The following is a 17,135-nucleotide window of genomic DNA, read 5'->3' on the forward strand; positions in this document are numbered from 1 at the left end:
CCTATCCATCCATCCATTTTTATACAATGCCTGGAATAGGGTGTACTGCAAGGCCATGAAGTGGGGCTTGCGCGCGCGTGTGTGTGTGTGTGTGTGTGTGTGTGAGCGTGCGTGCGTGCCCAGTCTCCGTGGGAGACTGTTGCCGCCAGTGTTGTTGGAAACGTAAACAACTTTTGCGTTTACAGCCGATTGAAACAGCAACATCTTTGGGGTTTGTAACAAATGACTGTTTACATAAAGAGTGACAGGGCTTTGGTCATACAGGAGTCGCTTGACTCTCTCGCTCTGTGTATGTGTGTGTGTGTGTGTGTTTTGGCAGCAGAACAACAGTGAAAGGAAAGAGACCGGACGACATGGATCCTGTCCGCTCAATACTCTTGACACACACACACACACACACACGACAGTTCTGCATCAGGTCGGATACACACCACAAAAAAAAAATTGTGTTGAGAATTTCATTCTGTGAACGGCGAGGCTTCCAGCGATGAACGTATTGAGAGAGTGTGGAGCAGGGACGTATTGAGAGAGTGTGGAGCAGGGACGTATTGAGAGAGTGTGGAGCAGGGACGTATTGAGAGAGTGTGGAGCAGGGACGTATTGAGAGAGTGTGGAGCAGGGACGTATTGAGAGAGTGTGGAGCAGGGAACTGTCCATTATTTATGCGGTGCTGAAACATTCTAATTCGTCTAGGTGCAGAGCTTTTGTTCCCTCCCCCCCACGTGAGAATAGGCAATGCCAAGTTGACTTTCTCTGGCTAGCCTAGCTCACGCGAAAATGGGTAACATAGGACTAACTAAAGAAATAAAAAGAAAGGTTATGATGGAGGAATAGGCTACATCATCGTAAAAACAGATGCTGCGTGAGGGAAATCCCCGGTTCGTAAGGACAACAAACTGGTAGATGGATATACAGCCGGCAAAAAGTGCAAGCAGGTAATTGTTTATAATAATTCAATTAAATATCAGTTCATTATTAGCCTGCGTTAATTCAGGCTTTTGTTTATTTAGACCATACACAGGCTATATAAAGTGTAAACCGGTGCGGCTAGTAAAAATTTGAATATCCATATAATAGCCTATTAAATAAATGTAGCCTATTTTTGCAGCCTACTGTGCATTCGGAAGTATTCAGACCCCTTCACTTTTTTCCCATTTTGTTACGTTACAGCCTTATTCTAAAATTAATTATATTGTTTTTTTTTCCCTCACACAATACCCAATAATGACAAAGCATTTGTTGCAAATGTCTTAAAAAAACAACTGAAATTTTACATTTACATAAGTATTCAGACCCTTTACTCAGTACCTTGTTGAAGCACCTTTGGCAGCGATTAGTCTTCTTGGGTTTGACGCTAAAAGCTTGGCACACCTGTATTTGGGGAGTTTCTCCCATTCTTCTCTGCAGATCGTCTCAAGCTCTGTCAGGTTGGATGGGGAGTGTCCCTGCACAGCTGTTTTCAGCTCTCTCCAAGAATGTTTGATCTGGTTCAAGTTTGTGCTCTGGCTGGGCCGCTCAAGGACATTCAGAGACTTGTCCTGAAGCCACTCCTGCGTTATCTTGGCTGTGTGCTTAGTGGTGACGTTGTCCTGACGGACGGTGAGCATTCACCCACAGTCTGATGTCCGTTGGACTCTGGAGCAGGTTTTAATCAAGGATCTCTCTTTATTTTGCTCCGTTCATCTTTCCCTTGATCCTGACTAGTCTCCAAGTCCCTGCCGGTGAAAAACATCCCCACAGCATAATGCTGCCACCGCCATGCTTCACCGTAGGGTTGGTATTGGCCAGGTGATGAGTGGTGCCTGCTTTCCTCCAGATGTGACACTTGACATTCAGGCCAAATAGTTCCATATTGGTTTCATCAGACCAGAGAATCTTGTTTCTCACGGTCAGAGAGTCTTTTAGCTGCCTTTTGGGAAACTCCAAGTGGGCTGTCATGTGCCAATTACTGGGGAGTGGTCACTCAACCATAAAGACCTTATTGGTTGAATGCTGCAGAGATGGTTGTTCTTCTGGAAGGTTCTCCCATCTCCACAGAGGAACCCTGGAGCTCTGTCAGAGTGACCATCAGGTTCTTGCTCACCTCCCTGACCAAGGCTCTTCTCCCCCGATTGTGCAGTTTGGCCAGCTCTAGGAAGAGTCTTGGTGGTTCCAAACTTCTTCCATTTAAGAATGGTAGAGGCCAGGCCTCCCGAGTAGCGCAGCGGTCTAAGGCACTGCATTGCAGTGTTTGAGGTGTCACTACAGATCCACATTTGATCCCGGGCTGTGTCACAGCTGGTCACGACTGGGAGACCCATGGGGGTCTCATGGGGCGGCAGGTAGCCTAGTGGTTAGAGCGTTGGACTCGTAACCAGAAGGTTGCAAGATCGAATTCCCGAGCTGACAAGGTAAAGATTTGTCATTCTGCTCCTGAACAAGGCAGTTAACCCACTGTTCCTAGGCCGTCATTGAAAGTAAGAATTTGTTCTTAACTGACTTGCCTAGTTAAATAAAGGTACAATTAAAAAAATGAAGCAACGCACAATTGGCCCAGTGTCGTCTGGGTTAGGGGAGGGTTTGGCCGGCCGGGATGTCCGTGTCCCATCGTGCTCTAGCGACTCCTGTGGCGGGCCGGGGCGCATGCACGCTGACACAGTTGCCAGTTGTCCGGGTTAAGCGAGCAGTGTGTCAAGAATCAGTGTGGCTTGGCAGGGTCGTGTTTCGGAGGACACATGGCTTTCGACCTTCACCTCTCCCGAGTCCGTACGGGAGTAGCAGCGATGGGACAAGATTAACTGCCAATTGGATATCACGGAATTGGGGAGCAAAAGTTTTTTTAAAGAATGAAAGGTGGAGGCCACTGTGTTCTTGGGGATATTCAATGCTGCAGACATTTTTTGGTACCCTTCCCCAGATTTGTGCGTAGACACAATCCTGTCTCTGAACTATACGGACAATTCCTTCGACTTTATTGCTTGGTTTTTGCTCTGACATGCACTGTCAACTGTGGGACCTTACTGTATATAGACAGGTGTGTACCTTTCCAAATCAAGTTCAATCAATTGAATTTACCACAAGGACTCCAGTCAAGCACCCTGAGCTCAATTACAAGTCTCATAGCCAAGGGACTGAATACTTATGGATATAACATATAACATATAACACACATACATTTGCAAACATATCTAAAATCTAGTTTTTTTCACTTTGTCATTATGGGGTATTGTGTGTAGATCAATTGTTTATTTAAGTGTAATTTAAACTATTTGATTATCGAAACGATATTAAATATAAAGATCTTGTTTTGTTATGTCGTCTATAGGCTTTCAGTAGTTAAAAAGGCTAATTAGAATGCTATTATTCTTAAAGCGATTTGCGTCGTCAATGTGACGCATCGCATTGTGTAGACAAAGTTTCCTTTTACACAACTGTTGAATAGACATCCAGACAAATTCATTCATACAGGGAAGGGGAATAATAGCATACTATTACGGAGTCATGAAAACAATGACATAAATTGGATGTCATTTGGTGGGTCACGGATCGGCTCTCGGAACAATACTTTGAGGGTGGGTCGGGCTGGCCTGATGTCGGATATCTCCAAAAAAAGCTGTGCAGGACTCTGACACAGACACACACACCCTGGATGGACATCATATAAGGGATACCTCCAATAGTCCCAAATAACACACACTATTGCGACTTTTCTGGTTTACTGCCCACATCCATACAGTAACAGTCCTAAGTTGTCACAACTACCAAAGACCCTAGCATCTATGCCACTACCATGGCAGCGTTGTGTACTGTAAGGCTAACAACAAACAATGTCAAGCTTAACAACATCAAAATACATTTAAATAAAAAATACAACTACACCATCCCAGAACTCTCAAAGTATTCTGGGTCAAGAACCCATATCCATGTCGTGAATTAATTACAAACTCCAAAGCATGAATGCGTAAAGCACTCAATAAAGGCAACAAATTCTTATATTTGCGGAGCGGGAGGTTTTCAACTGGAAAACCATGGTTAATATTTCCTCCCTCCACTGTGTCCATATTCATTAGTCTGGTGGCTACCTACCTCTTCACAATACTGCCCCTGTGTCCATCAACAGTCCTCATATATCATATTAAACATCTCGCATTAATCAACTGCTGTGTTTGATGGGGTGGAAACTAGGGAGAGAACTACTGAAGGGAAATGGTCGAGTTGATTTGTCATCAACACACTTATACGTGTGAGGGGTGACTGCAAAAGAGGGGCAAGGGGGAGAGAGAGAGAGCGAGAGCGCACGAGAGAGAGCACAAGAGAGAGAGAGAGCGCGAGAGAGCGCGCGAGAGAGAGAGAGAGAGAGAGAGCACGAGAGAGAGAGAGAGCACGAGAGCGAGAGAGCGAGAGAGCACGAGAGCACGAGAGCACGAGAGCGAGAGCGAGAGAAGGAAGGAAGGAAGAAGCATAAAAGGAGTGGGGGTAAAAAGTTATTTGGCCTGCTTAATGAGGTTCAGACACAAACACACACTTTTGTTAGAACTCAATGAACCATGGGGGTGGTGGTTGGGCATCCACACACACACCACTGTAGGCCTGAGAGTGTGTGAAGGCCATAAACAGGGCTATGATTGAGACATGTGCTCTTCTCTCCAACCATAACACCTTTACCAGGGGAATAGTGTTTACTAGACATTCTCACAGCCAGGGGTTAACACTGGAACAACATACAGAGCGTGCACACACACACCTCAGTGGGACAGGATTTATTAGGCATTCTCAGAGGAAGGGGTTAATGGCATCATTAAAGGCTATACTGAACACTAATGAAGAGAAACTGCTTTTTCTCACACACACACACACACACACACACACACACACACACACACACCGAGAGACACACAAACACTCTTCCCCTCTCTCACCTGGCATCATGACTGGTGTGGGTACGTTGGCCTCGGAGGCCAGGGACAGCCGTCCACCCTTGCCCAGGCGGTCACACAGCAGGGTGATGTGCTTCTTCAGGCGGGCCGTGTCTTTGGGCATGTTGAGCTGGGAGGTGGACAGAGACAGGGCCTGATCCTTAGGGCTGCGAGACAGACAGGTCCTCAGGAGGTGAGACACGGCCGCGTCCACACTCTCCTCCCAACCCTGAGAGAGAGAGAGACACACACACAGAGACAGGTATTCTGTTATTCGAACATATGAGACAGGGGCGTTAGGGAGAGCAAAGTAGGAAATGGGGAAAGAAGGCAGAGAACAATAGACAGTGATCGAAAAGAGTGAGAGAACAAAAAGTGACATAATTCGATAGAGAGAAAACAGGGAGAAAGAGAGAAGCTGGGCATGTGGTCCATACTGATCTGATTCAGATCAGATTTCCAGGAAAGAGGAATAAATCATACAACGAGAGGAAGTGACTTCTGACTATTGAGATGCACCCTGTCTGGCAGACGTCACAACCCAATAGTCTGGCCTTGAATGCATAGTGCCCCCTGTGTCCAGGATGATGTACTACCATGTACAACTGTAGTATTTACAGGCCGAGACAGTCTGTTTATCTAGCTACTACTGTACGAGTCTGTTCCATCCCAGTCTAGCATAAACACTGCCTGATCCCTTCCGTGTGTGAGAAACACACACACACACAGGTATCACGACAAACACGCCGGCATAGGCATGCGGTATTGTACATACGTGCGCCAGCCACACACACACACACACACACAAAAACCGTATACTGTTTCTACACAGATGAGCACATTCTGCAGAAACACAGAGAGCAGATACAAAATTCACGAGCCAGTAATGTGAATCCCTCAGACGTGAAACAGCACCAATTATCATTCAATCCAATTGCCTCTCCCAGAGAAAGAGAAAATGATCTTGTCTGACCATCTCTCATACACACGGACACATCCCTCGCACCCTCCACCCCCCCCACCCCCCACCCCCCACACACACACACACACACAATCTAAGATAGTCCAGGCAGACCGAGCTGGGCTGTGGGGGTGTTGACAGGCAGCCAGGGTGTGGGGCTGAGACTGCCCCCCTGCCGCCATGCTGATAGACCTCTAATGAGCCCTAATGACAGGTAATCAGACCCATAATGATGATGACAGGGAAGAGACCTGACAGAGAGAGAGAGGAGGAAAAAAATAATGAAATGGAGAGAGAAATATAAGGGGGAGAGAAAGCAGTAGAGGCGAGAGAAAGGGAGACTATTGAGGAAGAAGGCAGTAGAACATAGATCTCAACTCACACTGAAACAATAACTTTCAACAGGCTATCAGGACCCCCAATATGTTGAACTGGACTAACAGTACAGATTTCACCAGCTGGGTAACAATATTAGGATATACATTTACTTAATTAGGGTTATGCTTTGCTCAAGGGCACAGATTTTCTACCTAGTCAGCTCGGGGATTCGAACCAGCGATCTTTCAGTTACTGGCCCAACGCTCTTAACCGCCCGGCTACCGGGCTTCTCAATTTCAATTTGAAATGAAGGGCAGTGAAGGGCACAGCAATGGGTTTGGAACTGGGCCCAAGTGGCAAATCATATGGTAGAGTGATAATGGACATCTTGCATGCTGAGGATGACCTTGGACATCTTTGTTTGTGATTAAGAGAAAGTGAAGGTCAGGAGAACAAGAAGCTGTGGGAGGGAATGGAGAAGTCTTTTTGTCTGGTAATAAATAGAGGTCACTTCCCCTCTGACAAGGCACATTGTGGAAATCCCAGTTGCGATTTCAAAATAACTTGTGATTATGGATAACAGAATGGGGCCTAATATAGAGCACTGAAGGACTCCCATGGGGACTGACAAAGGTTCAGACAGTAATCCCTCAAAGTTGACATGCTCAACTTGACTGGAAAAGTAATTTAAAGACCATGAGAAGAGACTGGAAATACAATGTCATGCTGTGAGCCAAGCAAAGCAAAATCATTTCTATAGAATCAAATCCCCGACTAATCCAGAAATATTTATTGTCACAGGCAGATATTTGATATAATTTAATACTTTAGTAGTTCCACATATGACCTGATGTAAAAGCAAACCGTATCTCATCCTTTTTCATTGTATGAGTGGTTAGCTCCCCTTTCTGTGCATTTTGCAATTCATTACTAACACAATCAAATGAACATTGTACTCAACTCCTGACAATACTCCTTTTTTGAATTTCCATCAAGAGAAGAAGAAATGAAATGGAGACAGCTAGCGAGACATATGGAGAGAGGGAAGTGTGGGGGAGGAGGAAAAGGTGAGTGGTAGAGAGGTTTCTAGTACTAGTTTCTAGTAATGTAAACTTCAGGGTGCAGGAATAGAACTGAGACATTAAGAGTCAGCAGCTCTATTCACAGCAGAGTGGAAAGCGAGGGAAAGAAACGGAGAGCGAGAACAAGTGGAAGAAAAAAAAAATAGGGGGAGAAGGAGGTTGTTCTGGTTGGCCGCATCAATCTGCTGGGTCGGGCCAAGCTAAACGAGCGCCCCGTCAATTACCAGAGAGATGTGTTTCCTGTGACCCTTCTCCTCCTCTCTTCTCCCCCTTACCTTCTTCCCTCCTGTTTTACTGCGGCAAAGAGGATCAGTGGTCATGAAGGATAAGAGACGACAAGAGAGAAACTTCACTCTCAAGTTTCTAGTTTTATTAGTCGTATGTACAGGCTACACATAGTATACTGTGGCAGGTGGCCTAGCGGTTAAGAGCTTTGGGCCAGTAACTGAAAAGTCGCTGGTTCAAATCCCCAAGGTGGAAAAATCTGCTGTTCTGCTCTTGAGCAAGGCAGTTAACCCCAAACAACAACTGCTCCCCGGGAACTGTGGACGTCGATTAATGCAGCCACCCGCACCTCTCTGGGTTAAATGCAGAAGACACATTTCAGCTGACTGCAATCAGTTGTGTAACTGACTAGGTTTCCCAACGTAATGCTTACTTGCAGGTTCCTTCAACAATACAACATTAAGAAATAAGAAAAGATAAGAATACGAATGGCTCAGTATAATACAGGAAGGCACAATGTATATCCCAATATTTACACATGTATCAGAAAAGGGGGGATTGGGAAGAAGGTGTTTAAATTGTGCAGTATTTGCAGTAGTAAACGGTCAGGACGCTCTCGATGGTGCCGCGGTAGTATTTGGAGAGGACCCAGGGTGGCATGCTGAATTTCTTCAGCTGCCTTAGGAAGTAGAGATGCTGTTGCGCCCTCTTGACAAGAATGGTGGCGTTGTTGGTCCATGTCAAGCCCTCTGTTACGTGGACCCCAAGGAACTTCTTTATTATATATAATCTCTAGTGAAGCTGCTGAAAATTACATTACATTCTGTCATCCAGCAGAGACTTCCATCTAGAGCGACCCAAGGAGCAACAAGGGTCAAGTGCCCAGGCCAAGGCCACAAGGACAGATACCCCAACCAGACGATTCGGGGAACCGTACCAGCAACCTGACTTCTCGGCCACCAGCCCAGTTCCCCTCGAGAGCTGCCCCTCAACCACCCGAGGAACATAAAAACTGCTGACTCTCTCTACTGCAGTCCTGTTGATGTGGATCGGGGAATGTTCCCTCTGCTTCCTGAAGTCAACAATCAACTCCTTTGTTTTGCTGACATTGAGGGGTTGTTGTCCTGGCACCACAATGCCAGTTCACTTACCTCCTTCCTATAGGCTGACTTGTCGTCGTTGGTTATCAGGCCTACAACCGTGGTGTCGTCAGCAGACTTGATGATGGAGTTGGTGTCGTGCAAAGCCACACAGTCGTGGGGGAACAGGGAGAACAGCGGAGCGCTCCTCTGCAGCTTTTCTCCTCTTCTATCCATCCCCCTTCCCCTCTTCCTTGTTTAAATCAGCCCAGTTGCACAGGTCATTTTCTAGAGCCTCTTTCTCTCTCCGTTTCTCATTCCCACCTAATTCTATTCTCTCTTCACTAATCCATTCTACCACTCCTCCCAATCCTTCACAGAAGCCTTATTCCAATCCACAGAATTCCAAGGACTTATCCCAATTGGAATTCCAGTCCTGGGAGCGTCCGTGGGGAAAGGGAATCTCGTTCACCTGTGACGACCTCACCGGAGATGAAAAAAATTCTAAAAAAAGAGGTCAAATAGGTGAGACGAGGGGCCAAAGACAATCTCTGACTCACACATAAATATATCACGCACGCACACACACACACCCTCATGTATGTGTGTCAGATGCTCCTATTAGCTCCTGGCCTGGTCCTTTCCGTATAGTACGTTATCTTTATTTCTACCAAGTGTGAGTAGCGCTTCCTAAAATAGCCCATCTCTCCACACGTATGGGCTAATGCAGCGGGCCTGACCATAATTACCTTTCATGAACTTAATCCCATTCACAAGAGCAACCACAACAAAAAACAACAAAATACATACATACTCTCACTCTCAGTGACTCCATCTCTCTGGGGCCTCATCAGGTGCAGGCTGACTGGATGTCTGCTCGGATGTTTGCTCTCGGGCGTGTTTACTGTGTGTGTGGTAATGAAAGACAAAGTGTGTGTATGTGTGTAAGGGGGTGTCTATCACAGTGAGGTTGTGTTTGCAGATGTGTGTGTGTTAGCAACCTGTCCCTATGTCTCTCTTGAAGGGGCAGTGGGGGTATTTGGTGTGCAATTTGGTAAATAGAGAGGACTGTATATAGACACACCTCTAACCTGTGTGATGATGAGATGTCATGCGTTTAATCACAGTGGAAACACTAAGTGTCTGTCTGTCTGTCTGTCTGTCTGTCTGTCTGTCTGTCTGTCTGTCTGTCTGTCTGTCTGTCTGTCTGTCTGTCTGTCTGTCTGTCTGTCTGTCTGTCTGACACACACACACACACACACACACACACACACACACACACACACACACACACACACACACACACACACACACACACACACACACACACACACACACACACACACACACACACACACACACACACACACACACACACACACAACACACACACACACACTACAACTGGTGAGAGCACACACACACTTTCGGTCTCTATGGGAGCAGAAATCTGTCATTGTATCACGTGGACTCATGGAGGGCTTCTCTCAACACACTTGTTTATGTGAGTCTAAATTGCTAACAGAACAACTCCCCTGTGACACACATACACAACCGAACAAGACCCCTCTGGCCCTCTCAGAAAATGTCCCCCTCACCCCCCCTACCGCATTCTCACTGCCATAGCCTTCCTTGACCAAAGGGACATCAGGGCTGAATACAGGCTCCAGTTCAAAGCTACACTATCTGAAACTGCACTAGCCTATTGGAGGCCTGTGGGAGGAAACATCACTACTCCCTGTATATCTGTGAGGGTGAGAGGGAAGGGTGTACATTGTGGTTTGGAATCAGGCCTATTCATCTCCTCTCCATTGTCCCGATTACGTTCAATCCGTCTAGATATAACCCTTCTCTTTACACACAGGTCAGTAACACCGTCCTCATCCTCTGTGGAGCTGCCAGGAGTATATTCTGTGGCACCTGGGAGAGAGTGTGTGGTAGCAGAACCACTTAGGGGCTTCAGGACAGATCACTGAGGTACTTTGTGTTTATTCTCCAGGGTCAGAGGGGGAGACTTGGGTCAAGCAGCCAGGAGACAGATGGGGAGAGAGAGAGAGAAAGCAATGTGTGTGTGTGTGTGTTTTCCCAGCAGTTGTGGTGTGTCCTGTACCAGGGGTAACAGTGTGTGTGTCTCACCAGCTGTGGTGTGTCCTGTACCAGGGGTAACAGTGTGTGTGTCTCACCAGCTGTGGTGTGTCCTGTACCAGGGGTAACAGTGTGTGTGTCTCACTCACCAGCTGTGGTGTGTCCTGTACCAGGGGTAACAGTGTGTGTGTCTCACCAGCTGTGGTGTGTCCTGTACCAGGGGTAACAGTGTGTGTGTCTCACCAGCTGTGGTGTGTCCTGTACCAGGGGTACCAGCAGTGTGTGTGTGTCTCACCAGCTGTGGTGTGTCCTGTACCAGGGGTGTGTCCTGTATAACAGTGTGTGTGTCTCACCAGCTGTGGTGTGTCCTGTACCAGGGGTAACAGTGTGTGTGTCTCACCAGCTGTGGTGTGTCCTGTACCAGGGGTAACAGTGTGTGTGTCTCACCAGCTGTGGTGTGTCCTGTACCAGGGGTAACAGTGTGTGTGTCTCACCAGCTGTGGTGTGTCCTGTACCAGGGGTAACAGTGTGTGTGTGTGTGTCTCACCAGCTGTGGTGTGTCCTGTAGCAGGGGTAACAGTGTGTGTGTGTCTCACCAGCTGTGGTGTGTCCGTCTCACCAGCTGTGGTGTGTCCTGTAGCAGGGGTAACAGTGTGTGTGTCTCACCAGCTGTGGTGTGTCCTGTAGCAAGGGTAACAGTGTGTGTGTCTCACCAGCTGTGGTGTGTCCTGTAGCAGGGGTAACAGTGTGTGTGTCTCACCAGCTGTGGTGTGTCCTGTAGCAAGGGTAACAGCGTAGCCTCCAGGATGGCGTTCTGCTCTGTGTTGAGGCCCTGCCACAGGGAGACCAGGAGGATGAGGAGGTGGGTGGCGCTGCGCAGGCGGACAAACGCCTGATTCAGACATGCCCGGTTCTCCTCCGCTGCATCTGCCAACGCTATCACCTGACAGAGAGAGAGAGTGTCAGGGCCTGCTGTCATTCACCAGAAGCAACTTATCTAAGCAACTCTGAATCAAGTGTCAACTCCGTAACGCAAAGGTACTTTATACAAGCAATTAGTTTCCTGTTGTCCACTAGAATGATAAGTGATTGAATGGGGCCCTGATTTAAAGTGCCATTGGAAACAAGGCTTCAGGGTCAACACAGGGACTCATCCAAGTCATTCATGTTAATCCATCGCCTGGAGCCATAGAAGACGTTCTCTACAAGTCAACTCCGTAACTCATCAGTAACATTCTCTACAAGTCAACTCCGTAACTCATCAGTAACCTTCTCTAGAAGTCAACTCCGTAAGCCATGTGAATGAGTAATGAGAGGGAGGTGGCTCTGCAGCGTCTCTAGGTGTGGTCTGAGAGTTGAACCTGAACCGGAGGTCAATACTTCCATTTTTGGGACGGATGAGGGGGACAACATGAACGAGCAATGACAGAAGAAGATGGATGAAGGTGAACAGAACAAGAGAAGGCACGTCAGAGGGAGAGAAATAAGAGAGGAGGGGAAGTCAAGAGGAGGGGAAAGGAAAGAGTGAGAAAATCCTGTCTGTGGATGTGTGACTAATGGCAAACTGCAGGTAAGAGTTGGGGTTCAACTCCGTATTCAGTTTCACCATGGGAGACCACCTCGATTCATGAATGCACTGGAAGCTAGAGGGAAAGTAAAAGCAACCCTATAGTGGTGCATGTAGGCTAGTGGGAGAGTAGTACATTATGGTGTGTTGGACAGCACACAACTGTTTATCTGCACATCACAGGTGGAGCCTTCACTGGGGAGGACGGGCTCCTAGTCATGGCTGGTACGGAATTAATGGAATGGTATGGAAACACAAACACATGGTTTCCATGTTCATTCATTCCATTCTAGTCATTATTATGAGTTGTCCTCCCTCAGTAGCCTCCTGTGCAGCCCGCACTCACACACCACACAGGGAGTACTGCGGCACTGTAAGCCAAACACCCCCACGTAACCATTAACCCTCCAGTCCCCCCCAGCCACTTCCATCTCCCCGGCAACCATGTCACTCAGCCAAACGTTAAACAAACGTCTCGACCCCCACCCCCCCAGCTCCTCCCAAAGAAAACCTCTAGAGGAAACTGACTTTCAAAGGGGTGAATTTGGTAGTAAAGATTGGTGTGTATTGATAAAAAGGGCCGCCCTGCCAAGCCGAGCCAAATGGAGGTTCCCAGTCAAGGGCTGCATTGTGTGGGACCAAACGCAGAGCTGATTGATGCCAGCTGAGGGGAACACAGAGGCACATTTAACCAGAAAGGCCACGACACCATGCTAATTCATATAGGTTATAGTGAGAAGGATGGGGGAAGCGAGATTTAATCCTGTACAAAGACTAGCTGTAAAAAATGTGTCACTGTCCTAATACTTTTGGAGCTCACTGTATTTTAAGTGAGTAAAACGTACTAACACAAGGTGGTAAAGCTAGCTAGCTTTTCCCCCTTATTCACTAATTTAGTAATCCTAGCTAGGGGCTAGCTAAGCCCCTGGCAATGTCAACAAGTTTTCCAACTGTCAATAGACGTTTCAAAAGTGTCTGTTGTCACGATCGTCGTATGGAGGAGACCAAAGCGCAGCGTGGTGTAAATGCATAGCTTAATGGATGACGAAAAAACACGAAGTACACTGAACAAATTAACAAAACAACAAACGAACGTGACTGCTAATGAACACAGTGCTAACATGCAACATAACAGACAATAACCCACGAAATACCCAAAGATGGCTGCCTAAATATGGTTCCCAATCAGAGACAACGATAAACACCTGCCTGAAATTGAGAACCAATCTAGGCAACCATAGACCTACATAAACACCTAGATGGTAAACAACCCCATGAACCTACAAAACCCCTAGACAGTACAAAACCCTAGATGAGGCAAAACACACATATCACCCTCGTCACACCCTGACCTAACCAAAATATATAAAGAAAACAAAGAATACTCAGGTCAGGGCGTGACAACTGTTTTCTGTCTTTTAACTTGTCCTGTTTTAAAAAGGTCTGTAATGTGCCAAAGTACAATGTAAATAGTGAAATAACATTACCCAAATGTTTCATGAGTTTGACGACAATTAACATGTTGACAGTGTGCCACAGGGGCTTAGCTAGCTAGCTACAACATTAGTGAATAAGAGTGAAATGCTTGCTTGCTTTATCACCCTGTGTTAGTACGTTTTACTCACTAAAATAGTTATTGCTATGTCTAAAATGGGGAATTGAATGTGAATGCTTTTAATATGAATCTTTGTTAAACCTACTCAAGAAAAGTTAAACTGAAAAATGTCAATAGTAGGATTCTTCAACGATGCCTTCAGCAATTGTTTACATGGGTGGCAGGTAGCCTAGTAGTTAGAGTGTTGGGCCAGGAACCACAAGGTTGCTAGATTGAATCCCCGAGCTGACAAAGTAAAAATGTGTTGTTCTGCCCCTGAACAAGGCAGTTATTTAACCCACTGTTCCTAGGCCGTCATTGTAAATAAGAATTTGTTCTTAACTGACTTGCCTAGTTAAATAAAGGATACATTTTTAAAAAATGAAATAAAATATTCACATTACCTTTAACATTGTATCTGTTCTTTTGGATAGAACATTTACATTTTAGTCATTAAGCAGACGCTCTTCTCCAGAACTACTTCCAGGTGTCACACCCTGACCATAGTTTACTTTGTATGTTTCTATGTTTTGGTTGGTCAGGGTGTGATCTGAGTGGGCATTCTATGTTACATGTCTAGTTTGTCCAGTTCTATGTTCGGCCTGATATGGTTCTCAATCAGAGGCAGGTGTTCGTCATTGTCTCTGATTGGGAACCATATTTAGGTAGCCTGGGTTTCACTGTGTGTTTGTGGGTGATTGTTCCTGTCTATGTGTTTTCACCAGATAGGCTGTTTAGGTTTTCATTACGTTCTTTATTTTGTAGTGTTTGTATTGATTCGTGTTTTACGTTTGTTTATTAAAACATGGATCGCAATCGACACGCTGCATTTTGGTCCGACTCTCCTTCACATACAGAAAACCGTTACACCAGGAGTAATTAGGGTTAAGTGCCTTGCTCAAGAGTACAGACAGATTTTTCACAGGGATTCGAACCAGCGACCTTTCGGTTACTGTTCCAATGCTCTTAACCTCTATGCTACTTTATGAATGGGAAAATAGAACTGACAGTACATTGACTGCATAGAATTCATACATAGACTTTTAATGTTGGTGTTCAGTGGTAAACTGCACAGTTAATTACCATGACGTACTGCTGTATGAATGTGGAAATATATTTGACTTTGATTGCATAGAATGCATACAAAAAACCTTCATGTGTGCGTTATAGACCAGTACGACCAACTTAGGCCTCATTTTGAAGTGGAGGAGGGCTGTTAATGAGTTACGATATCAAAAAGACAATTTGATCTGTAAAATATACCCTGATGATTCATTCCTGTGGGGATATTTATGCTCCATTCACCTTAGTGGGGAGGAGAAAATCGTTGTCACAGGCCTATACCGGACAGTGGGGGAAATGAGTCTAGTACATTCTACAGATCAGCATCATTTTAAAAACATGGCTTGGCCTTTAGGCATATTCACTATCCCTGGTATGGCAGAAGCACACTTTTGAGAACAGCAATAATGATGACACTACACTTTCATTGTAATGATGCATCTATTAAGATACCTAGATATGAGCTCTTGCATAGCATGACATGAATACTCTATAAATATGCTATAGATATATTTCATGAACTTCTTTGGGACTGGGGGGCAGTATTGAGTAGCTTGGATAATAAGGTGCCCAGAGTAAACTGCCTGCTACTCAGGCCCAAAAGCTAGAATATGCATATTACTAGTAGATTTGGATAGAAAACACTCTGACGTTCCTAAAAGTGTTTGAATGATGTCTGAGTATAACATAACTCATATGGCAGGCAAAAAAAAATCCAACCAGGAAGTGGGAAATCTGAGGTTTGTAGGTTTTCAAGTCTTTGCCTATCCAATATACAGTGTCTATGGGGTCATAATGCACTTCCTAAGGCTTCCACTAGATGTCAACAGTCTTTAGAACCTTGTTTCAGGCTTCTACTGTAAAGGGGGAGCGAATGAGAGATATTTGAGTCAGGTGTCTGGCAGAATGCCATGAGCTAAATCATGTGCGTGGCCGTGAGATGTAGCTGCGTTCCTTTTCATTTCTAAAGACAAAGGAATTGTCCGGTTGAAACGTTATTGAAGATTTATGATAAAAACATCCTAAAGATTGATTCTATACATCGTTTGACATGTTTCTACGAACTGTAATATAACTTTTTTAACTTTTCGTCGGCACTAAGCGATCTCGCATTGAGCATTTGGATTACTGGGCTAAACACGCAAACAAAAAAAGAGGTATTTGGACATAAATTATGGACTTTAACGAACAAAACAAACATTTATTGTGGAACTGGGATTCCTGGGAGTGCATTCCGATCAAGATCATCAAAGGTAAGTGAATATTTATAACGCTATTTCTGACTTTCCTGACACCTCTCCTTCTTTGGAAAATGGCTGTATATTTTTGTGTGGCTAGGTGCTGACCTAACATAATCGCAAGGTGTGCTTTCGCTGTAAAGCCTTTTGAAATCTGACACATCAGTTGCATTAAGGACAAGTTTATCTATAATTCCATGCATAACACTTGTATCTTTTATCAATGTCTATTATGAGAATTTCTGTAATTGGATGAGGCTCTCTGCACTTTCACCGGATGTTTGTTTGAGACAATGCATTCCTGAACATAACACACCAATTTCAAATTAGGTTTTTGGACATAAAGATTAACTTTATCGAACAAAACACACATTTATTGTGTAACATGAAGTCCTGTGAGTGCCATCTGATGAAGATCAAAGGTTAGTGATTAATTTAAATCGCTATTTCTGACTTTTGTGAGCCCTCTCCTTGGCTGGAAAATGGCTGTTAGGTACTGACCTAACATAATCGTTTGGTGTGCTTTCGCGGTAAAGCCCATTTGAAATCAGACACTGTGGCTGGATTTACAAGAAGTTTATCTTTAAAATGGTGTATAATACTTGTATGTTTGAGGAATTTTAATTATGGGATTTCTGTTGTTTTGAATTTGGCGACCTGCAATTTCACTGGCTGTTGGCGAGGTCGGACGCTACCGTCCCACATATCCCAGAGAAGTTAACCTTTAACAATGCGGTTGGGACCTGTTATAACACATTCATGAAATGATGTGTAATTAATGAGTTATGGATCTGTATTTATAGATATGTATTCAAAGTAAATCGTTACCAAATAGTCATAACCCCTACACAACCCATAGCATAGTGTGTGTTATACAACTGTGAGCCCACGAGAGGACTAAGCATTCATATAGCAGTTAGAACTGTTCAGGCCACAGTGATGTCCAAGGCAGACACCAGCAGACATCATACTGCATACCTACAGGTGTATATTGTGCGCATTTAAATTGTAGATGTGTGCGCAAGTGTT

The 17,135-nt window shown here is 45.2% G+C and overlaps 1 protein-coding gene across 3 annotated transcripts in view; it reads right to left on the reverse strand.

Annotated features, from left to right (window-relative positions):
* The window catches only part of LOC139392123 (Bardet-Biedl syndrome 9), a 210,835-nt gene that overhangs the window by 106,388 nt on the left and 87,312 nt on the right, over positions 1-17,135 (reverse strand). For all 3 annotated transcript variants that reach the window (XM_071139862.1, XM_071139846.1, XM_071139854.1), the window contains 2 exons: positions 11,406-11,588; positions 4,899-5,124 (listed from right to left, as the gene is read on the reverse strand). In XM_071139862.1, coding sequence (XP_070995963.1) covers positions 4,899-5,124; positions 11,406-11,588 — 409 coding nt within the window. The remainder of the gene's footprint in view (positions 1-4,898; positions 5,125-11,405; positions 11,589-17,135) is intronic.

The sequence above is a fragment of the Oncorhynchus clarkii genome, chromosome 3 (genome assembly GCF_045791955.1).
Source record: "Oncorhynchus clarkii lewisi isolate Uvic-CL-2024 chromosome 3, UVic_Ocla_1.0, whole genome shotgun sequence".
NCBI lineage: Eukaryota > Metazoa > Chordata > Actinopteri > Salmoniformes > Salmonidae > Oncorhynchus > Oncorhynchus clarkii.